This window comes from Kogia breviceps, chromosome 10 (assembly GCF_026419965.1).
Source record: "Kogia breviceps isolate mKogBre1 chromosome 10, mKogBre1 haplotype 1, whole genome shotgun sequence".
Taxonomy (NCBI): Eukaryota; Metazoa; Chordata; class Mammalia; order Artiodactyla; family Physeteridae; genus Kogia; species Kogia breviceps.
In genome coordinates, this window is record NC_081319.1 from 99,403,681 (window position 1) to 99,427,176 (window position 23,496).

Sequence of the window (23,496 nt, forward strand, 5' to 3'; positions counted from 1 at the left end):
TACTCTTTCCTCATCTCAAGACACGCAGGTAGATTTAGCTTACCAAGTGAGGTTGGTGACGTCCTTCTCTAGACAATTTTATAGTTGAGTACACAATATTTCAGAGGAAAATGTGTACAATAAGCTAGCTATTCAATGGATTACAAAGACTATTAGCCCTACAACCAAGACCCTAAAGCAGAGCTAGATTAAAAAGGAGGCACTTACGTGCTAAGGACACCAGCAGAAATCAACCATACAGCTTTGGCGAGGTTATCCAAAATTTCATAATCAGATCAAAGGGAAAACCATTTTGTGTTTTGTGGTTTATTACTGCCTTTATTTGGGCTACATAAGGGAGGGAGCCCCATAATATCTTACTGGTTGGAGACTTGGCCTAAAAGCCAAAGGCAGGCGGAGAAGGAGCTGGAAACAGGTTCGCCTTTGTGACACACTTGGTCTCTTCTGCCCACCTTTGGCTCTAGTCTTCACAGAACGTATATCTGAGTAGGAATTGTGAGTACAGTGGTTCTGCTTCCGGTTTCTCTTCCACGGGTTCCCCACCTCCCCGCCAACCCTGTTCCAGTTTCCCTGGCATCCTCTTCCTCCGGTTCCACAGACCAACCCTATTACACTATCTTACACAAGGGACTTGAGCATCCGCAGATTTCAGTATTCGTGGAGGATCCTAGAACCCACGCCCAGCGGATACTACGGGACGACTGTATTTGGCTTCTGTTCTCGGCAGAGTTTATTGATGAAAGTAGGCACAGGGGGCCCTTGCTGCCTCTAGCACATGTCACCACCCCCTCAGGTTTCCTCTAGGTGCCGCCCCCAAGCCCCCCATCTCATGGTGTCCTCTCCTTCACTTCAGGGCCCCCCAAACATTTTTCAGATCCATTAGTCATATTAAGTTAGTGTCAGTTCTTGATAAATTAAAGGTCATCTCCCTCCCAGGGTAATATACCAATAATGGGTCAAAGTCTTAGCTAAAGAAGGAGTGTCTAGCTTTGGAATTTTAATTACAAGCCAGTGGAGTAGATAACCCAGCAGGGCAGGCTATTCCGCTGCTTCCAATCTCCCATTTTATGGACCTGCATTGTCCAAAACAGCAGTCACTAGCTGAATGAGATGATTAACATATAATTAATTAAAAGTAAATAAAATAAAAAATTTGGTTCCTTAGTCACACTGACCACATTTCAAGTGCTAAAGAGCCTCATGTGTCTCCCAGCTAATGTGTTGGACAGCACAAATACTAAACATTTCCATTATCACAGAAAGTTCCATCAGACAGTGCAAGTTTAGATAATTACGTTCTTGGACTATGCAGAGGTTGTCTACCCTTACCCCAGTGCAGGGTTTCTCAGTGCTGGCACTGCTTACGTTTTGGACTGCATCCTTCTTTGTTGAGGAAGATTGTCTTGTGCATTGTAGGATATTTGGAAGCATATCTGGCATCCATCCCCTACGGGCTGGTAACGCTTCCCATCCAGCTGTGATCATCAGAAATGTCTCTAGGGACCTCCCTGGCGGTCCAGTGGTTCAGAAATGTCTCTAGGGACCTCCCTGGCAGTCCAGTGGTTAAAACTCCACGCTTCCATTGCAGGGGGTACAGGCTCGATCTCTGGTTGCAGAACTAAGATCCCACATGCCGCATAGCGCGGCCCAAAAAAAAAAAAAAAAAAAAAGTCTCTAGACGTTACCAAATGTCCCCCACAAGACTGAACTGCTCCCAGTTGTGAACCACTGCGGTAAAGCTGGCTGATACTTTGGGGATTATAAAGGACATCTGTAAGCACACTTGTGAGCAAGATAGGCTCAGGGAGTTGTGAGCGCTTAGAGGACAGGGACTCTGCAGGGGGCAAGCCATGCACATTTCACATGCTCTTGAAACATTACAGATGAGAAGAATTTCAGAGTGACGTTTATAGCCCAGAAAGATATTCTTCCCCTGGTCTTGAGAATTCCCTTGGTGCTCAATTGTCATGTATGTCCTAGCTCTACAGAACGGCGGGGAGGGCTGTAAATCAAAGGAAGGCAGAGAAAAGGCCCAGGGGGCAGATTGTGGGGTGAGTAAACTTATCCCAGCACCGGTGAACGGGGTTGTCCCCACTTCAGTCTGAGATTTCCAGCCTGGTGTGCTAAGCCCCCTGTTCCCAATGTGGCCATTCGTGCACTAAATAGCCATAACTGCCTCATCAGCAGCTTGTCAGCTGTAAATTCTAATCCCAGGCCGGGTCTCTCTTCCCAGGACCAAAGTCATGAAGATGTTTGCCCTTGCACAGGTCTTTGACATGTGCTGGGCCACATTTGTATATTTGTCTGAGGGCCCTCTCGAGAGCCTAGTGCTTCCCGCCGACCCAGGCGAGGCTTTATGTGCTGTGCATCCTCCTGACCCTGACGTCATGCTTGTACCTCGCCACTGGAGACTGAATCCAAAGACCCGAGGACTTAAAAGTCTTAAACAAGCAAATGTTTTCCATTATTTAAGATGTTAAGGAAGGCAAATTCTGAAATATTTATGGCCACAGCCTCCTTTGTGGGTCGTCAATGACTTCTTCCCTTTCAGGAGGCATCTTATGGAGAGGGAGCCCTGGCCTTCTCCCCCTGGGGCCACTAACTCACAGCAAAGCTGAGTCAACCATTCCATGGGAAGACTGGTGAAAAGTTTATTCGCCACACACTTCTAGCTGAAATGAATGAAACCAAGCCCAGGAGAAGTCCCGGTTTACCATAGAAGGCAAAGCAGAGACCAAGGACCACCCTGTTGCCTGCATACATGCATTTTAGATTTAGCTCAAGTTGTTTTTCTGTTTTCAGGGCCGATGTCAATCATCTCATAAGTAAATGAAAACAGTGATTCAACAATTCTGTAAACATTGAGAGAAAAAAGAAACCGCCCCACAGAATACTTTGTGTACTTCAGACTAGGCGGGGATGAGTTACACGGTGCTTTCTGGTGTCACCTCTGCTCTTTCCTTTCATTCAGGGCCTATCGGAACTAAGTGGTTCCATCTGGAAGTTCTGCCCAATGCGCTGGCACCATAGCAAGCCGTCCAGTGTGATCTGAGCCCTCTTAAGAGGGTCTGAATTATTCTTTACAGGTAAGACTTAAAAGCCCATTCTTTTATCCAGTGTTTCTCGGTGGGGATGCTTTTAACAATTGGGGTGGATGACTCTTCGCTATGCGAGTGTCTCTGGCTTATAGCAGGGCCTTTAGCATTCCCAACTTCTAGGCACAAAATGCTAGTGGTGCCTACCTTCCGTCATTGTCACAACCAACCATCCCCTAACACTCATTTCCCAATAGCCCTTGGTGGGCAGCACTGCCCCCACTGAGCACGTTGCGAGTGTACTGCTGTAGAATCTAGAATGTTTGCGCTACACTTGGAGTATTTAGGTAGCCAACTTATCCTTTATTTATTTTGCCAGCTGATTCTGCAGATCTCAGATCTGAGACCCACTTTGCCCGATCTGCAGAGGGGTTTTGACCATTGCATTTCTTCCCCTAGAGTGAGATAGTATGGGGTAGGGGCGGGGAGACAGGAGAAGCCAATGACCAGCTGCTCAGTTATTCCATTCCTGCTCCCTGTTGATCTCCTAAGGTTGTAAATACACTCTAGGAGAACTCTCCTGGCTGTGGAGCAAGAGGCCTTGAGTTGGCAGGAAACATGAGGAAAACACGGAGATGGAAGTTAAAGAGGAGGGCCTTCATGGAAAAAGGCTGCGAAGATTGTAGGTTGTCTCTTTCGTGAAAAGAAGTTGAGGCTCAGAGATGCTAAGTGACGTGCTAAAGGTCAGACAGCTAGTTAGTGTCCTGGAACTGTGGTCACCATGCCACACCGGGACAGTCTCCATTAGTCCTGTTGTCCCAGCAGAATTATCAGCAGTAATCTCTCTCGACCTCAAAGGAGTCCCACTTTGGATAATAAATTTTATGATCACCCTACCTAAAACCCAAGTCTCTCTAACCATCAGTTCATCACTTTTCCCACTATACAACCCTTCCTCTTTCTCTTTTTTTGTGGTTCTCAACACTTTTCCTCCTATTTGAGTCCATTTCTCATGTTTTCATAACTTCGTCATCCTCAAAGTTTGGGTGGCTATAAATGACAACTCCAAGTGCAGATTGCCTGAACTATGGGGCCGTTGGTTCCTAAGTGGACGAGGAAGCAAGACACTCCAGAAACAGGGTCACTTGGGCCGCAGGCAAGTCCTCAGCCTTGACCAAGCCTTAGAAAGCCACCCATGTGCCACATCCTCAGTGCCCAAGCCTGGAGGTGGGTGGGGAGCGAGGAATCTGGTGAACATCTGTGATTTTATTTTTAATGAATCCAAGATGAACTGAAAAGAAATGCAGTGTGAAACACCACCCATTAGGCTATGAAAGTGCAGTATGCCCAGATGATTCAAGTATGGTGTTCATATTCTTTGGTAATACTTTGAAATCCTCTGTGAACAATAAAAGTTAAGTATAAGCAAGAAAGTGCTTCTCATAACAAAATAAAATCCCTTTTCCTTGTCTGCCCCATGGGGAGAAAAATACCAGTGTCGTTAATGGGTATATCAGTACCACCCTCAAGAATTTCTTCGTGTCGTAAACACACAATGCAATTTCGGTAGAGTCCCCCAGCAAGCTATAATCACGAGCTGAGAGGAGGAGGCTGGTTCTGCGGCTGTGCTTGGTTTCTTTATTGCTGTTAATTTGCAACAGAACTAAATACCTGTGTAAACGGACCTTCTGATACCAAAGCGCAGTGGACTTGGGAGAAACTGGTTAAAATGAAAATTGGTTCCATATAGTTGGGAGAGTAAAATGGCTTCTTTTTAACGTAAGGAATTTTGCTATTCTGATTTTTTTAACACCTTTATTGGAGTATAATTGCTTTACAATGGTGTGTTAGTTTCTGCTTTAAAACAAAGTGAATTAGCAATACATAGACATACATCCCCATATCTCCTCCTTCTTGCATCTCCCTCCTACCCTCCCTATCCCACCTCTCTAGGTGGTCACAAGGCACCGAGCTGATCTCCCTGTGCTATGCAGCTGCTTCCCACTAGCTATCTATTTTACATTTGATAGTATATATAAGTCCATGCCACTCTCTCACTTCATCCCAGCTTACCCTTCCCCCTCCCCATGTCCTCAAGTCCATCAATTATGTCTTCATCTTTAGTCCTGTCCTGCCCCTAAGTCCTTCAGAACCATTTCTTTTTTTAGATTCCATATATATGTGTTAGCATATGGTATTTATTTTTCTCTTTCTGACTTACTTCACTCTGTATGACAGTCTCTAGGTCCATCCAACTCACTACAAATAACTCAATTTTGTTTCTTTTTATGGCTGAGTAATATTCCATTGTATATATGTGCCACATCTTCTTTATCCATTCATCTGTTGATGGACACTTAGGTTGCTTCCATGTCCTAGCTGTTGTAAACAGAGCTGCAATGAACAATGTGATACATGACTCTTTTTGAATTATGGCTTCCTCAGGGTATATGCCCAGTAGTGGGATTGCTGGGTCGTATGATAGTTCTATTTTTAGGTTTTTAAGGAACCTCCATACTGTAATCCATCGTGGCTGTATTAATTTACATTCTCACCAACAGTGCAAGAGGGCTCCCTTTACTCCACACCCTCTCTAGCATTTATTGTTGTAGATTTTTTGATGATGGCCATTCTGACTGGTCTGAGGTGATACCTCATTGTAGTGTTGATTTGCATTTCTCTAATGATTATGATGTTGAGCATCCTTTCATGGGTTTGTTGGCAATCTGTATGTCTTCTTTGGAGAAATGTCTATTTAGGTCTTCTGCCCATTTTTGGATTGGGTTGTTTGTTTTTTTGATATGGAGCTGCATGAGCTGGTTGTAAATTTTGGAGATTAATCCTTTGTCAGTTGCTTTGTTTGCAAATATTTTCTCCCATTCTGAGGGCTGTCTTTTTGGCTTGTTTATGGTTTCCTTTGCTGTGCAAAAGGTTTTAAGTTTCATTAGGTCCCATTTGTTTATTTTTGTTTTTATTTCCAATTTTCTAGGAGGTGGGTCAAAAAACATCTTGCTGTGATTTATGTCATAGAGTGTTCTCCCTATGTTTTCCTCTAAGAGTTTTATAGTGTCCAGCCTTACATTTAGAGCTTTAATCCATTTTGAGGTTATTTTTGTGTGTGGTGTTTGGGAGTGTTCTAATTTCATTCCTTTACATGTAGCTGTCCAGTTTCCCAGCACCACTTATTGAAGAGGCTGTCTTTTCTCCATTGTATATTCTTGCCTCCTTTATCAAAAATAAGGTGACCTCGGGCTTCCCTGGTGGCGCAGTGGTTGGGAGTCCGCCTGCCGATGCAGGAGACACGGGTTCGTGCCCTGGTCCGGGAGGATCCCACATGCCGCGGAGCGGCTGAGCCCGTGGGCCATGGCCGCTGGGCCTGCGCGTCCGGAGCCTGTGCTCCACAGCGGGAGAGGCCACAGCAGTGAGAGGCCCGCATACCGCAAAAAAAAAAAAAAAAAAAAAAAAAAAATAAGGTGACCATATGTGTGTGGGTTTATCTCTGGGCTTTCTATCCTGTTCCACTGATCTATATTTCTGTTTTTGTGCCAGTATCATACTGTCTTGATTACTGTAGCTTTGTAGTATAGTTTGAAGTCGGGAACCCTGTTTCCTCCAGCTCCGTTTTTCTTTCTCAAGATTGCTTTGGCTTTTTGGGGTCTTTTGTGTTTCCATACAAATTGTGAAATTTTTTATTCTAGGTCTGTGAAAAATGCCACTGGTAGTTTGATAGGGATTGCATTGAATCTATAGATTGCTTTGAGTAGTATAGTCATTTTCACAATGTTGATTCTTCCAATCCGAGAACATGGTATATCTCTCCATCTGTTGGTATCATCTTTAATTTCTTTCATCAGTGTCTTATAGTTTTCTGCATACAGGTCTTTTGTTTCCTTAGGTAGGTTCATCCCTAGGTATTTTATTCTTTTTGTTGCAATGGTAAATGGGAGTGTTTCCGTAATTTCTCTTTCAGATTTTCCATCATTAGTGTATAGGAATGCAAGAGATTTCTGTGCATTAATTTTGTATCCTGCTACTTTACCAAATTCATTGATTAGCTCTAGTAGTTTTCTGGTGGCATCTTTAGGATTCTCTATGTATAGTATCATGTCATCTGCAAACAGTGACAGCTTTATTTCTTCTTTTCCGATTTGTATTCCTTTTATTTCTTTTTCGTCTCTGATTGCTATGGCTAAAACTTCCAAAACTATGTTGAATAATAGTGGTGAGAGTGGACGGCCTTGTCTTGTTCCTGATCTTAGAGGAAGTGGTTTCAGTTTTTCACCATTGAGAACGATGTTGGCTGTGGGTTTGTCATATATGGCCTTTATTATGTTAAGTTCCTTCTGTGCCTACTTTCTGGGGGGGTTTATCATAAATGGGTGTTAAATTTTGTCAAAAGCTTTTTCTGCACCTACTGAGATGATCATATGGTTTTTCTTCTTCAATTTGTTAATATGGTGTATCACATTGATTGATTTGCGTATATTGAAGAATCCTTGCATTCCTGAGTTAAAGCCCACTTGATCATGGTGTATGATCCTTTTAATGTGCTGCTGGATTCTGTTTGCTAGTATTTTGTGGAGGATTTTTGCATCTATGTTCATCAGTGATAATGCCCTGTAGTTTTCTTTTTTTGTGACATCTTTGTCTGGTTTTGGTAACGGGGTGATGGTGGACTCGTAGAATGAGTTTGGGAGTGTTCCTCCCTCTGCTATATTTTGGAAGAGTTTGAGAAGGATGGGTGTTAGCTCTTCTCTAAATGTTTGATAGATTCTCCTGTGAAGCCATCTGGTCCTGGGCTTTTGTTTGTTGGAAGATTTTTCATCACAGTCTCAATTTCAGTGCTTGTGATTAGTCTGTTTATATTTTCTATTTCTTCCTGGTTCAGTCTCGGAAGGTTGTGCCATTCTGTTTAATTAAGAGGCCGTTGTACAGACAAGTCTGCCTTCTAATGAGCTCTCTTCCTGACCACCTTGGAAATACCTGTTCACCAACTTCGTTTATTCCGTGGTGAACAACACAGGCTCTGGTGCTATTTGACTCTGTCCTATGGCTAGGGAAGTGGTGTGATCTTAGGCAAGATCTTACTTAAGCTTCCTTGGCCTCAGTTTCCCCAACGGTAAAACAAGGATACTAGTGCCCACCTTATAGATCCTCATCATGTTGCTGTGAAGAGGGAAGGCAATAATGCATGTGAAGTGCTCAGTGTAGGGCCTGGTTCATATAGCTGCCATTATGGTTATTTAATCAAATGCCTCTGAGATCAGTTATATAACAAGTGTTGCACCAGGTTGTGGGGCTTCAAAAATGAATAAGATATGGGGCTTCCCTGGCAGCGCTGTTGTTAAGACTCCGCCTGCCAATGCAGGGGACACAGGTTCGAACCCTGGTCCGGGAGGATCCCACATGCTGCAGAGCAACTAAGCCCGTGCGCCACAACTACTGACCCTGCGTGCCACAACTACTGAGCCTGCGCTCTAGAGCCCGCATGCCTAGAGCCCATGATCCGCAGCAAGAGAAGCCACCGCAATGAGAAGCCCACGCACTGCAACAGAGAGTAGCCCCCTCTCGCCGCCACTAGAGACAGCCCGCTCACAGCAATGAAGACCCAACGCAGCCAATAAATAAATTAATTAATTTGTTTATTTAAAAATAAATAAATTTTTAAAAAAGAATAAGATGAAGATTCTGACTTGAAGTCCTTACATTCTAAGGGGCATAGCAACCACAAACGCAGATACCTGGGACTCTGAGGTGGCAATAGGAAAGAGAGCCTGTTGACATCGTGTTGAGTTTTGAAACATGGATAAAAATTCTCCGGGCAGAGAAGGTGAAAGCGTTTCCCAAGATTGTTCAGGATAAGTAACCATGTACCTGGATGAGTGGAAAAAGATGATACGACTTTTGTTTTGGTTCCAGACCAATTTTTACAGAACAGATTATGACTCATTTAAACAGGTAAAACAAAGCCTGCTGTTTGTACATTTTATTCTCTTTTCCCCCAGCCAAGCAAGCAGAGCTGGGGACACTGTGACGTCAGGAGGCTTGTTAGGTAAATGGAGCACATTTCCCTGAGGTCAGAGCTGTCTGCTCTTCTCTCACTGGGGTCTGGGCCCAGACCTGCAGTAGGGTGACCCATGATGGAGCCCGCTCTCCAAAGTACTCTCCAAATTCCCTCTGACCTGCACGGAAAGATGTTTGAATACAACGTTTCACCGTAAACCTTCAAACCCAACATTTCTAGAAGACTCCTTTGGGAATGTCCATGGCGTTGGGCTTCCTGCCGTCTACCATTGACCCCTCACAGAAAGTGGCCCTGGCAGAGACAGATCACAGAACTGAGGAGGACTGGTGAGTTCGTCCACAGACCCTTGAGTGCTTCCGCTGGCTGGGGCCCAGATTTCCAGAGATATGGACATGGCGTTTCAGGTCACATGAAAGTGGTCGTTTCGGAACTCTCCCCCGGAAAAACTGGTAAGGAGCGAGAAAGTGGGGCCATGGAAAGGCACATTGCCAAGAGCGGGAAAGGAAAGGCACACTGCCAAGAGCGAAGTTGGATAGAAGGTGACTTGGATGAAACCCACAGGGGAGCTTGGAGCTGGTCCAGGCCACGTGACAAGGCTGTCCTGAAGGGGCAACACAGGAGCTGGGGTTTTTATACCTCCCATTCCATCGGCCATTGGTTCGCTGCTGCTCCCAGGGGACTTCAGTTCCTGGGCGTGCACACAGGCTAATAGATTCCTATAGCCTCACAGCAATCCACTGTGGCTGTAGGAAGAAGAGCATACAGGCAGGGCCCGGTGCAAAATGAAAATGTGGGAGCCCTTTTTTAAAAAGCAGGGAAAAGGTGCCAAATACAAGGTACTAAAATAAAAGCTTTTTCTTTTCTGCCACAGTCTCTCTCTTGGCTTGTCATCGTTTCTTTTGTTGTTGTTGTTTTTTTTAAATGCCACTATTGAATGCCACTCTAAGTGAAGGAAAATTTAAATGTTAAATCATTAGCATAAAATTTACCCTTCATTTCAATATTGTGCGATGCCTGTTTTAAATGCAAATATAAGAGCCTTTAACGAGTATGCTAATCGCCAAAATTACACAATTTGCATATTTCATTCTTACCGTAACAGTGGGAAATCTGCGCAAAACTAACTCATCTGCTTTTATTTCATTTCTTGATGCATATGCACATTTTACTAACAGTCCCTACCTTCCGCTTACTGATGAGTAAAGAAGGATTGAAAGGGAATGGAATGTGGGTGGCCTAACCTTTCCCTTTCCTTCTCTGTCATCATTTTTAGCATCAGTCAAGTCCTTGGCTAGTGCAGGAAAGTAATGTGAGGAAGAAAGAACATGAGAGGGCTCTTTGCTCATCCATGTTTCTAAGAAACCACTGCCTTCTTTCTGGGTTAGAAGCAAGTCTTGGTTCAGATGGAAAGTGTGGCCTCTTGGGGCTGTCAGCATCCCTCCCGCTCCCCAGCTAACTCAGTTGGAGACAAAACACACTTTCCTTGTACTCGCCTTGAGTCTCTGTGAACTCCCACACATTGAGGGTCCACTGGAATTCGGTGCTCATGGGAGCGTCTGTGAGAGTGGGGCAGCAAGAAGGGACAGACACACGGACTGTGTGTATCTCCTCTGTTCATGTGCGTGCTCTGTTGCCCCATCGGAATTCACTTACAAAATGCAAGTTCAAAGGAAAAACATTTACGAATTTCAAAACGACAGTAGAGCATTAAACTCAGTGTAGCGTCCTTCTCAACATGAAGTCCTGGTGACCACACGGGTCACACACCCCCCCCATGACGCTGGCCCTGCAGGCAGGAAGGCCACATGCGTGAAAAAGGTCAAGGGATCCCAGGGGATGTGGATGGAGTCCTGAGAAAGAAACCAAACCGGTAGGCCAGTCCTGCCCACAGGGAGTTGGTGCAGGAGTCTGGGGCACGCAAAAGAGATTTGTTTCTGGAGCTACAGCCCCAGAACGCAAGCCATGCCAGGAAAGAGGCAACAGCAAGAGACAGGGGACCACGCAGAGGGAGAAAAGCCAGGGAGCTAGTTAACGAGCAGTGACCTGAAAGAACCGGGGAAGATCCACGAAAGGCAGCCGAGGATCATAGAGGGAAGCAAGATACTGGCAAAGGATTGTCATAAAACAACCGCCATTTGGACCTGGTCCCAAACCTGATGCCCTCCCCGGCATCCCCCTGAGCCTGTGAGCTACACTCCGTGAGCCTGGGCGGGGCTCCTTCGAGGGGCAAACCCCGTTGGACGGCCGGGCTTCCCAGTTCCTTCTTCCTGTTCTACCCTCTTGGTAAAAATAGAGACAATTGTTAGGAGTGAGACGGCCTCCTCCCTCCCCTGCAGAGAAGAACACTTCTGCTTTTCCAAAGCTCTAGGGACGCTTTCCCCGATTGTTTCATTGTGGAAACAAGCAGGAAACTGGCTACGCTGAGCATGTGATATGGAAAGAGGTTAGTGGTGGCCCTCCAGCTTACAGGACACCAGGTCCCATGGTCCATCCGTGAGACTTTGCAATCCAGCAGCAGAATCCTGTGACTTGGGAGGCGTTTAGCCACCTGGAGGCCTCCTTCCATCACCAGTGACTCAGTCTTCTGCGTTAGCTTAGAGCAAGGTTTCTCAACCTCGGCTCTGTTAACACTTTGAGCCAGTTAATCCTCCATAATGGGAAACTGGCCTCTGCACTGGAGGATGTTTATCAGCATCCCTGGCCTCTGCCCGCTAGATGCCATAGCATCCCTCGGCTATGACAGTCAAAACTGTCTCCAGACTTTGCCCACTGTTCCCTGGGGGACATAATTGCCCTTGGTGAGAATCAGTGGCTGAGAGCATGTGGGGTTTTTACCCTATGCTCTTACCTGGGTGTGTTATTCCACTTTTATATTAGCCTGTGTCCGCTTGTCTGAAAACATCTCTTTGTCACATTTTCTTCCTTGTAGCACCATATCCTCCACTCCTGGCTATGTTAGTAAGGCTTTAGTGAGTAGTCAAGCCACTTGGTGTTAAATCTCCGTGCTCTGTGTCCATCCAGAAAAAGTTGAGCCTTTGAAGATTGCTGTAAAATATATATACCCTGAGGCCTACAAAGATTTTCGTTAGCTCACCATCCCTTTTCTATCTCTCCTGGGGTCCTGGGTACTAAAATCTAGCAAGAGCTCAGCCTAGTCCTGTGTCTTATTGCATTGAATCCTCAAGGAGAAGAAAAATCAGTCCCCAAAAATGGCATACTCATGTTTACAGGTGGGGAAATGAGGCTGGAAAGTAATAAACAACTTGCCCAAGACGATCTAGGTAGTAAGTTGAACTTGGGTGTTTGGGCTGCTAATTGGAGACCCTTTTCCTTCTAGTGATGCTTCTCAACTTTAGTGCCTGTAAGAATCACCCAGGGGAGTTTGTGAACAGTGCAGCTTCCCAGACCTCCCCGCAGAGACTCAGTAGGTAGGCCTAGAGCAGGCCCCAAGAATCCGGACTTTTCACCAGTGTCTCCACAGATTCTGATGCAGGTGGTCTGTGCATGTCACCTGAGAAACACTGAATTCCATCCTGCTCCGTTAGGCCATGATTTCTGGTGAGCTGCTGGGGAGGGGAGAAGAAGAAAGAGGGACATACAGGAGAAGTGTTGGGAGCGATTAAAAGTATCTGGGTCCCCTCCCACATCCCCACAGGCTCGGCCAGGTGTCTGCCTGGCAATACTGTGTCCAAAAATGCAGTCCCCACTGGATGCCCCTTGGCTTCTCCTGCTTCTCTGCAGCCAAGGAGCATTTGAACAGCAGGCGGGTTCCCCCAGCTCAGGCCTCAGGTGCCAGGGCCACGGTCAGTCTACCTGCCAATAATCCACAAAGCACGTTCATCAGCTTAGCTGAGTTATGGGAATTAGCCCAGTAATATTGCATCTGTTTGTGCACAGAAACTTTCAGAAATCCTTGGCCTTCCCAGGAGACTTTTCCTGGAATCTTTGCCTGCCCTGGCTTGATCATGAAAAACCTGGATCAGCCCGGAAGTTGGATGTCTGCTCGTTTGAGCTTTCAAATAGTCTGGTAAAGGAAGGGGTCCAAGACGTCTTGGTATGATGTGTTTCCAGCAAAAAATATTAGCACAGCATAATAAGAATAATATTTGGAGGGCTCAGTTCCCATTAGAATTTGGCAAATAAAACCAGAAGATCTCCTAGGTTCAGATCTAGCTTAAGGGAAAATAATGGCCGATGCAGGTTTGAGTTTCAGAATTGGGTTTCTTCCAGCTCCCTCGAGAGACCAAAGAGAAAGCCCACAGAGCAACACGAAACGCTGCTCGTTGTACGTGCTACTTGTTTGCAAGCAGTTGTATGTCTGCCCTAAAAACTCCACTGGGTTCACCACAGTTTGAAATCAGTCTCCTTGATGTAACACAGCCGACGATTCGCCCACACTTAGTGCAGGGTTCAGTGTCTCTGAATCATGACTGCAGTGGCTGCACTTCTCTGTTTGAACTGTGGCTGCTGGTGGCTTGGCCTTTATTCAGTGAGCTGCAGCTTCCGGAAAGAGCCAGTCCTCTCCTGTGGCACTGATCTAGCACAGCTATTGTCTTTAATTGTTCTTCTGTGGGCCCACCTTTTCCAGAAAGCTAAACTGGAAGCTTAGCCTCCAATCCTATGGACTGTTCAGAAGACAGGTTGTCAGCTCACCAAGCTGGAACCTGGGGGGACCGAGGTGCAGAGAAGACAGGCCTACCACTTGTGGGGTTTGCACATCTCCTCTGTCCCCGGGAGGAGGGCTGCTGGAACCTGTGTTCACTGTCATCGTGTGTGTTGTAATTGCAGAGCTGGCCACACATGTAGACTGCAGGTAACCCAAGGTGTACGTTCCAAGAGGTCTTCCCATGCAGGAGAGTTTTCTCTTTGATGGAGGAGGAGAGCTGAGCAGTGTTCCGTGAGCACGATCTGTGCCTTGAACCAATGAAGGGCAGATAAAGAGCTGACATCCCTGAGGACAGGCTTGCTCCCCTTCTGTGATGTGGGGGGTCACAGTCAAGACTTGAGCAGGCCCCCTCATAACTGGAAAGATGGTCTCTGCTGTGGGAGTGATGTTTCATCAGAGGCACCCTCTTCCTCTCAGATGAAGCAGCTGAGATGATGGGCTACCACCTTCGAGCCTTGCCAGATACCTTGGCACCTAGAAGGGGCTGCCTCGGACCATATTCTGGTTGCTAGAAGGGGGTTTCTTGACAGAATACACAGTCATTCTGTCTTTTTAAGTCACGAGAGTGGGCAGTCCAGGTGAGAAAATTTGGGAAAGCAGCACAAACCCATATTTCCTGTTAGAAACACAAAGTCCATCAAATGGGTTGGTGGTGAGCTTCACCCGTCTGAGCGAAGGGGGTATTCGTGCTTTCTCGGTGGGGCCTGGAGCAATGGCAGAGGCCCGGATGGTGGCCGTTCGCTGGAGCAGGAGTTGGCAGAGACACTAGCAGCGGTTGTCATGCCCATCAGGGCATCTGGTTGGTTCCTAGATGAGTGGGTGTCTGGTTGTCATTTCCTTGGAATGATGGAGACCAGTGGGCCTTCCCACTTGTGTCTCAAACCATGGAGGCTGGAGCTTCCATTTGGGCAGGCTAGTCCCTGGGGCCTGGGTTGATGGATTCAGCAAAATATAAAATACAGGCCACCAGTTAAGTCTGAATTTCAGATAAACGACACACAAGTTTTAATATAGTTTTTAGCATATCACTTTAGCATGCAAAGTATTTGTTGTTTATCTGGAATTCACATTTAACTAGGATGCCTGTTTCCTATCTGTCAGCACCACCTTGGTCAGTCCCAAGTACGCTCGGAAGTTGTTTCTTCAGACTTTAGCATCGATAGTGAAGATGAGGAATGCTCATTTTCAAGGAAAAGAGCAATTTAAGGGTACTTACCTTAGTGTGGGTTTTGAGTCACTGTTTCCTCTCTCTCTCAGACGTGGTAAAATTTTAAGCATGGTTTCTATCGTGGAATATGAGGACTAGGAGATTTTGTCCCCAGGGAAGGAATTTCCAGTCTCATTCCTACAACGCTTCATGGAGCTGTGGGCTCCTCTCATTCATGCACTCTGCTCTTTTCGCTTAGCAATCTTTCCTAACAGAAAGACCTTATTCATTCCTTTTTACAGCATCGTTAGTACTCCAGCTGTGTGGATTTGTATAATTTATTTAACCAATTCTATATTAACAGAAATGTAGATTGTTTCTGATATTTTGCTCTTCCCAACAATGCTTTACCAAGTGACGTTCTACTGTGTCTTTTTTGCCCCTGTATGATTATATGTATATACTTCTTTTTTTCTGCCCCCATCAATAAGTTATCTGTAACATAAATGCCCACACATGCTCTCGCTGGGTCCACAGGTGTACACATGTGTAATCCTGATGGATTCAGACAAGTCACCCTTCATAGATATTGCACTGACCACACCTCCTCCAAGGGTGTAGCATTGCCTGTTGTGACTAGTCCCAGAGGCTTTCTTGGGACGAGGAAGAGGCTAGAGGGTAACGGGTAGTTATTTAATTAGAACATCGTGTTCCCCAACACACTGTTCCCAGCAGTCACTGTTGAAATTCTTATTTCAACTCAAGGAGGGAATATTTTTATTTTTTAAATTAGAGCTAAATAAATTAGGACTCTTTGGGCTGCAAGTAATAAAATACAGTTCAGCTCAGCTCGGTGGGGGATAGGATAATGAGAAAGGAAGGGAGGAGGTCTTCGTTAGGACAAGGATATAGCTCATGGTACCAGAGGCAGAAAGGCAGCCATGTGCCCAAGTTTGCACTTGGAGAGGGTCTGCATGAGTGACTCAGTGTGTGTGTGTGTGAAGGACTCTGACTCTGAACTTGGGTCAGGCACCCACACCAGGTCCAGGCAGCTGTGAACACTAAAACATCGTGTTGTCCAAACTGAAATCTGGAACCTACTATCCTGAGTGAGCAGAGAGACTGAGCAGATATTCCAAATGGCATCAGCTACAACCACAAAATGATTTATCTTCATCACTTTAATAGTATAATGAAAAGGATTACAAAAATAGAGCAGACGTGAAATGAATTCTGAGTGTGCAATAAATCTCTCATGTAAATCACTCCAGTCATTTCTGAGGTTATCATATGGCAGAAATGAGTCAGGTATGAAGTGGACAAATTCACACCTCTGCTACTGTTTCTATTCAGCACATAGTTTCCTAATAACTGGGTTATCAGAGAAGCTTTTTAGAGTAAAAGAAACTTCTTTTAACATTTTTTAAAACAAAAATTTCTCTTTCATGAGTTTCCAAAAAACAAAACAACAACAACAACAACAAAAAACTCCACAGATTTCAGGGCTGGCCTGTAGAGCATATTTCAAAGTGATGTGTGATGTCACTTTAAGAAAGTGAGCTGTTTCTTTTTTCAACCTAAAGACAAAATGGCCAGGGAGAAAGCAGCCAAGTCTCTGAGTAATATTATTGAGGGTTCAATTTTCTAAGTATGACCTTATGCTAGCAACAGCTCCTAAGTAACAAGAAAACAAGCCAAGCTAGGAAGTCTCGCTTCTGCAAGACAAGAGGCTCCAAGACAGCGAAGTCTGAAGGTTAATTCTAGTTACATAACAGGAATGAGTCCTCAATGCCATCAGAGATTACAGACAGCTAAACGGTCACCTGCTCTCTCCCTACAGTTTTGAAGCACGTAGGCTCTCACGGACTTCATCCACCCCACACCTTCCCTTCACTCTCCCTTCCTTCCTTATTTCCTTTTTTTTCCCTTTTATTTTCCATTCTGTGCTGTATTAGTCAGAGTTCTCCATAGAAACAGAAGCAGTAACCTGAAGACATGTATATATGATTTATTATAAGGAAGTGGCTCATGTAATTAGAGAGATGGGCAGGTCCTAATATCTGCAGCGTGTGGGTAGGCAGGCTGGAGACCCAGAAGAGCCAGTGATCTCGTTCCTGTCCAAGTCTGATGGCCTGTGAATGAGAAAAACTGATGGTGGAGTCTGAAGCAGGTCCAAAAGCTGACAGGCCCAGGAAGAGCCAGTGTCTTGAGTCAAAAAGCAGAAAAACACCAATGTCCCAGTTCAAAGACGTTCAGGCAGGAGGAATTCTCTCAGACTCAGGGAGAGTCAGTCTTTTTGCTCAATGTAGGCCTTCAAGTGATTGGATAGGGCCCACCACGTTAGGGAGGGCAATCTGCTTTACTCAGTCAACTTACTTAAATCATTTAAATTATAATACTTAAATGTTCATCTCATCCAAAAACATTCTCACAGGAACACCCAGAATAGTGTTTGACCAAATATCTGGGCACCCTGTGGCCCAGCCAAGGTGACACAGAAAATTAAGCATCACAGTGGCCTTTCTGTTCTCTTGTGCACAGGCCACTGCTACATGCTCCTAAGACAGGGGTCTTGCATGTCATCTTTTCCGTGTCCCATGTCTCCTCTTGTTTTTATGGTAGAGTTTCTAGAAAGGGAAATCTAGACTCACTGTCTGAAATGTCTCACCTCTCACTATTCATGCCAATGGCATTTGTCATCTGTCCCCAACTCTCCATTGAAACTGATTTTCTTAAGAACGTCCGTAATCCAGTTGTCAAAGTCTTTCCTCTCTTGCTTTCTGTAACAGCACAGCATCCTGAATTTCCTCCTACCTCTCCAGCCCCTTCCCCTCTGTGGCGTCCCCTGGGGGCCCACTGTCTCCCTTTCCTACTTTATAAGCTCCGTCCACTAGTGTCATACTTTTCCTGGCTTTAACTACCAGCTATAAGCGCAGACTCAAAATCTGTGTCTTCAACATTAACCTCACTCTGAATCCCAGACTTGTATGTCACTGCTCATGGATTCTCTCTCCACATGACATTCCCCACATGAAACTGGAACTTAACATGTCATTAAATTCATCATTTTCTCACAGATTTCATTCTTAATTGCCTCTTATAATGATACTATCATCCACCCAATCTCCTAAGCTTCTACCCGGGAGACATTTATAACAAACACTCCCTCTCCCTTGCCTTCTAATTCCAACCAGTTCCTATGCTCTATCCATTCTACTTGCTTAATACCCACCTCTTCACCTCTCCATTGTCTCTGTCATCAGCTTAAACCGGACCGTCCTCATTTCTCATCTAGACCCTAGCAAAGCTTTGTAATGGATTTCTCTCCACCACCCTTCCAGACGCCTTTTCAATTCATCCACTAGATTCAGTGTGATTTTTGTGACAAGGAAATGTGATCACGTTACTACTTCTCAGTTAAAACCCTTCAAAGTCTTCCCCACTGTTCTGAGGAGGAAGTGTGGAGACAATTCAACAGTCCAGGAGAGAGGCAATGAGCTAAGACAGTGGCAACTGAGATGGGGAGGTGGGGGGAAAGGGAGGGGTATGGAGGTCCTAAGGAGCTAGAAAGGACAAGATCCCATTACTGATTAGATGTGGGGAGTGGGAGTAACAGAAGCGCTAAGGAAAACTCTCCAATTCTGACTCGGAAAATTGAGTGATCATGGCCTCGTTCTCTGAGGCTGGGAATCAAGACCTTCCTTTCCTCATGGATAACAACAAGTTGAGTTACCTGGGTGCGGCACCACGTCTGGGGAAACAAGGCCTCAGGAAACCTGTCAGTCTGGGCAGAGATGAGTCAGAACCTAGTAAAGAAGAAGAAAGAAAGATTAATACCAGATGGGAGAAGGAGGCAGTTGAAAGTCCCTATAAATAGTCAGCATCTAAGAACTCGACAGGAGTGGAAGGTGCAGCAAACAGTGCCTGAAACAGAGGCCTTTTCTGCCAGGAGGTTCCTAAAAGTTTGCTGGCAAAGACCAGGAAAAGAACCAGGGCCATGTGTGCAGCAAGACATTACCTAAGTGCAAAGGGGTTTAAAGGACTTAGAACTCTGACTTCCATTCTCATTTATTTCATGAGCACTGCTGTTCCCTTTTTCTTGGTCAGGGTTTTGGCTGTAGTTTGGAATATCTTGCTGTTTGCAGAAAATTTTGAAACATGAATTATCTAGTTGCTATGGCTCCAGGGTACACATTTAGATGTGCACATGGGTGAACTAACACCTCACTCTCTTTACTGAGTCTTACCAATTTAAAACAAAAGAAAGGCTTATTTTATAGATCTTTGAAATATATATGAGCATTTCTAATTCACCTAAAAGCCAATCCCCTCAGGGATCACTCTTAAAGAACCAAGGTCATTTGAAAATCTATACATCAACGATATTTAAACTGGTTAAATTGAGCAAAGTCACCCAATTGGACCGTTTAGTCAAATTCAAGTATGTCCAATGTATTAAGGTATTAAATCCCCAACAAATTCTTCTTTGGCGTGGCCAGATGAGATAAGTGCTATTTATTTACTGTTTTTACACAAATGGAAAATATATACATACCATAATTAAGAAGTTTTCACAGGTAGCCTGGTTAGAATTCTGAATGGGAATCAAGAGAAGGCTGATCTTTCTGCCAAAGAGCAGCAAAAAGAATCTGACTTTCCGCTCTGCGAGCAGGTGGCTGATGGACTGTTTTATGAAGGGTTTGATTAACTCTGTCTTTCTGTCTTAGTTACCTACCAAAAGAAACTGCACGAATCCCAACATGACAGAAGGACTGTATCGTCAGCTGGCCGGCATCTTAGTAAGGCTCCACAGCCTAGGGAAATGAGATTACTAAGGAAGGCAAACCAATAAGTAGGCAGTTTCAAGAGGCCTCTGTTTCAGGTATTGTCAGTGGCCAGACAGTAACAGCCAGTGTGCTCCGCTGGCTACACTGGTCCTGGGCCCACGGTCGCCCTCAGAGCCATAAGGGGGACCCAGCTGGTTTCCGCCCCTGGGCTCTGCTCCTCCTCTTCTTGGTGTCCTCCTCTATGGACCATTACCTGGTCCCCTGATGAGGGTCTTTCGGACCCCTTTACCCATAAATCTGACCCAGGGCAAGCCCCATTCCCTTAGGACACTACCCAGGTTGTGAAAGGGGGACCAGAAAAATACACTGAACTTATGATGTTCACTACTGATAAATGCTTAGCTTCTGTGCCTTTTAATTAAATAGCACTGCCTTTTTCACCATCACCTTCAAGGCCTTATCTCAAAGGCACAGCAAGGTGGAAACATCACACAGTGTGACAGGGTCAGAGACAGAGAGTCAGAGACAGAGAGAAAGAGAGATACTGTCTTTGGTTAATAATACCTTTTGTCGTATCCTACCAACCATATATCCAAGCAATAACCTAAATAAGACACAGAATTGAGGGCACATTTTTGTCTGAGTCCTTCATCTTACACGTGAGGAAACTAGGGCTTAGAAATGGCTGAGTTGCACAGAGCCACACACCTGGGACTAGAGCCCAGGTCTCCTGATTTCAGGCCACTGGTCTTCATGAACATCCTACCGCATTGCCAGGTGTATATGGCCAGATGGAAAATGAAGGTTGCAGAAGCTGGCTTATCTTAGTAGCAACCCAGGCCCCTTCCCGTCAAGGACCTTAAACACCAGACTAGGGAAACACCCAATGAGAAATGGGGGAAATGTAGACTCAGTGGTCCACTGGCCTCAGTGTGGGAAATAAAATAGGTTGCCAGGAAACCAGGAATTTAGACTGTCCTGAGGGAACCATGAGAACTGCCTTTCTCAACTGTGAATATCCTGTCCCACAGAAATAACCATCCTTCACGCAGAAGCCCTGCCACTTTTACCCATGCCTGCCCCTCTTCTGGATTCCACTCCACCCTCCCCTTCCTTTAGAAAGAAGTTCTTTTTCCTTCCTATCACCAAGAATTCTCACTGAGCTCCAGGGAAAGAGTCTACTTCATCATATGTTCTCATTCAACAAACTTTTATTAAGCACCTACTGTGTACCAGATAACTGAGCTGGGTCCTGGGGAGACAAAGATGGAACAGACACAGTTATTCTTCTCAAGAGCTCATCATCTGAAGGTCCTATTTGTGTACAAGTGCTTGCTTGCACCTGGGTCTAATAGCCCCATGTGGACAGCGGGCATATTTCTAAACCCCAAATCCCAACATATGGTCCAAAGAAAGATTGCTTTTCAATTTATGACTGTTCTATATGAACGTCTTTAAAAGGCTTAAAAATTAAATTGCTTTCATAAGTTCTTTAACAAATTTCCTTTACTGAAAAGAAATAAATTTTATTAAATCAGGCTTTTTTTGAGAAAAATCTGTGCTATGTGTTCATCAAACCCATATGTGTTAACTTGTAAAACCTTGTAATCATAGGCTATTGCAGTTGGAAAGGATCTGAGATATCACCTAAGCCAGTAGATTTGAATTTTTTAATTTTATTTTTTAAACAATGAAACACTTTTTAAGCCAAATATTACCAAAAGTTCCCAAACATAAAACAGTTAAAACCGGACGTGCTTTGGTCAAAGGAGAGATGGAGAGCTCAGAGCCCTCTCTCCTAAACTCCCTCTCCCATCCCACCCCCTCTGTTCCCACAGATTTTGGAACTGCACTCCACAAATGTACTATCCAACTACCCCTCGTGTCCCAAATGGGGACACTGAGATCCAAAGAGAGTATGACCTCATTTTAATGAATTACATCTGCACCAGCCCTGTTTCCCAACAAGGTCACATTCTGAGATTCTGGGCATGAGAACTTCAACATATGAACTGAGCAGTTGGGGCAGGGGTGGGGGGACACAATTCAATCCATAGCACTGCTTCCTGCCCTGTCTGGATGAAGATCTTTGTCAAGCCAAGGAAGCCCCTGATACCAGGTCCTTAAGGGAGAGATGTGAGCGTATTTGACCACTGCTGGGAAGAAGTCAGGGGAGAGAGCGGCTGCATAGAGAGACATCCCTGGGAAGATAGGAGAGGATGGCCCCGAGGCCAGGCAGAGGGGTTAGCTTAAGTAGGAGGGGAGACACTTCCTGTATTATCACAAGGAGACGGGAAGGAGAAAGGGATGAGTTTGGATGCAAAATGATATACAAATGTGGAGGCGGGAAGTCAAGGGAGTTGCTTCAAATGGCCCCGCTTTCTTCGTGAAGCAGGAGAGCCTGCCTATTGAGACTGACAGTGGAGTTTGGGGTTGGGGCTCAGTAGATGGACAGGAAGTAGAACCAGAGACTTGAGGAGGGTGGAGAAAGTTTGAAATAGCCCTGTGTATAGTGGACAATAGCCAGCTTTGTCTTGAGTAGGCACCCAATACATCGTTACAGAAGAGGATCTGTTATCGTATCAGAAAAATGGGAGAATGGAAGGTGAGCTGACCAGAGGAACAGAGAAGGGTTGCCTGACAGTAACAAGGGTCCAGATGGCACTGGTGACCAAAGTTTATAGTGGCACCATCTGTAGGGTGTGAGGTTTTTCCAGCAATGCTCAACAGCTGGGAGACTGATGTAGAGAAAGTAAACAGTTGAGTTGATCCAGAGCTGGGCTTTGCCCAGGAGTGTGCATTAAAAGGACAAAGGGGCAAGGAGGCTGAGGATGTTAGCAAGAGGAGGGTGAAGTGAGGAAGCTCAGGGGCCCAGGTAGGTAGAGAAGGAAGTGGGCAGTGAGCAGGCTGTGCCTGTTTCTGCAGACGAGCCTTGCACATGCCCCTTGCTTGCTGTTGACCAGAGCACACGGTCATTGCTGCCTCCCAGAGGGACAGATGCTGCCAGATGTGGCATGCTAGTGGGCTGTGGCCAATGGACTCCTCAGCTGATCTTCCTCCTCTAAGGTGGTCCTGACTGGCCCAAGCTGGGTAATTCAGCAATTTGTACCTAGCCACAAGAGTCAGAGCACGCTCTGGGGACACACATAACCCTATGAAAGGATGAGGTCGACACCAGCTGCATATCTGGTGTGTTGGTTCAACCCTACATCAGTTTGCTAATCTCTGTGTTATTTTTAATGCTATATGAGCCAACCCTGTTTATTTGGGTCTTATGACTGTGAATCTTCCAAGGCCACCGATCTTCTCCTAATATACATCTACTGACATTATTAGCAGTGAACTCAGAACTCCAAGTTACTAGAATCACTTTAGTATCTTCCAATATGAAATAACTGGGGGTGGGAGGGGGGAGAAACTTTTTAGTGGCATACTAAAAATACTCCTAGTACAGAATGATTAAAAGTAAAAACCAGTACCAGACTTTGTCAGGAGCAATGGAAACTCTCATGCCCTGCTGCTAAGACTATAAATTGGTGCAACCACTTTGGAAATTTGGGTATTTTCCATTAAAATTGAAGATATGCATATCCATCATCCAACAGTTCCATTCCTAGGTATATGAACAACAGAAATAGATAAAGATCTGAATAGCATGAATTGTTCATAATGGTCTAATACCGGAGACAACTCAGTTATCCATCAGCATTAAAATAGAAGGATATCCATACAACAGAACACTATACAGCAATGGCATTGACAAGCTACAGCTATAGGCAACAGCGTTGATGAATTTCACAAACATAATGCCAAGTGGAAGAAGCCAACATAAATAC

At 45.2% G+C, this 23,496-nt stretch overlaps 2 protein-coding genes across 2 annotated transcripts in view; one reads left to right on the top strand and one right to left on the bottom strand.

Moving 5' to 3' along the window:
* The window catches only part of NEDD9 (neural precursor cell expressed, developmentally down-regulated 9), a 299,037-nt gene that overhangs the window by 155,614 nt on the left and 119,927 nt on the right, over positions 1-23,496 (top strand). Inside the window, exon 6 of the mRNA XM_067006770.1 lies at positions 2,972-3,086. The gene's annotated coding sequence lies outside the window, so the exon portion shown is untranslated. The remainder of the gene's footprint in view (positions 1-2,971; positions 3,087-23,496) is intronic.
* SMIM13 (small integral membrane protein 13) overlaps positions 18,604-23,496 on the bottom strand; it is a 188,193-nt gene continuing 183,300 nt past the window's right edge. The window contains exon 4 of the mRNA XM_067006773.1: positions 18,604-18,679. Coding sequence (XP_066862874.1) covers positions 18,653-18,679 — 27 coding nt within the window. The 3' untranslated portion in view covers positions 18,604-18,652. The remainder of the gene's footprint in view (positions 18,680-23,496) is intronic.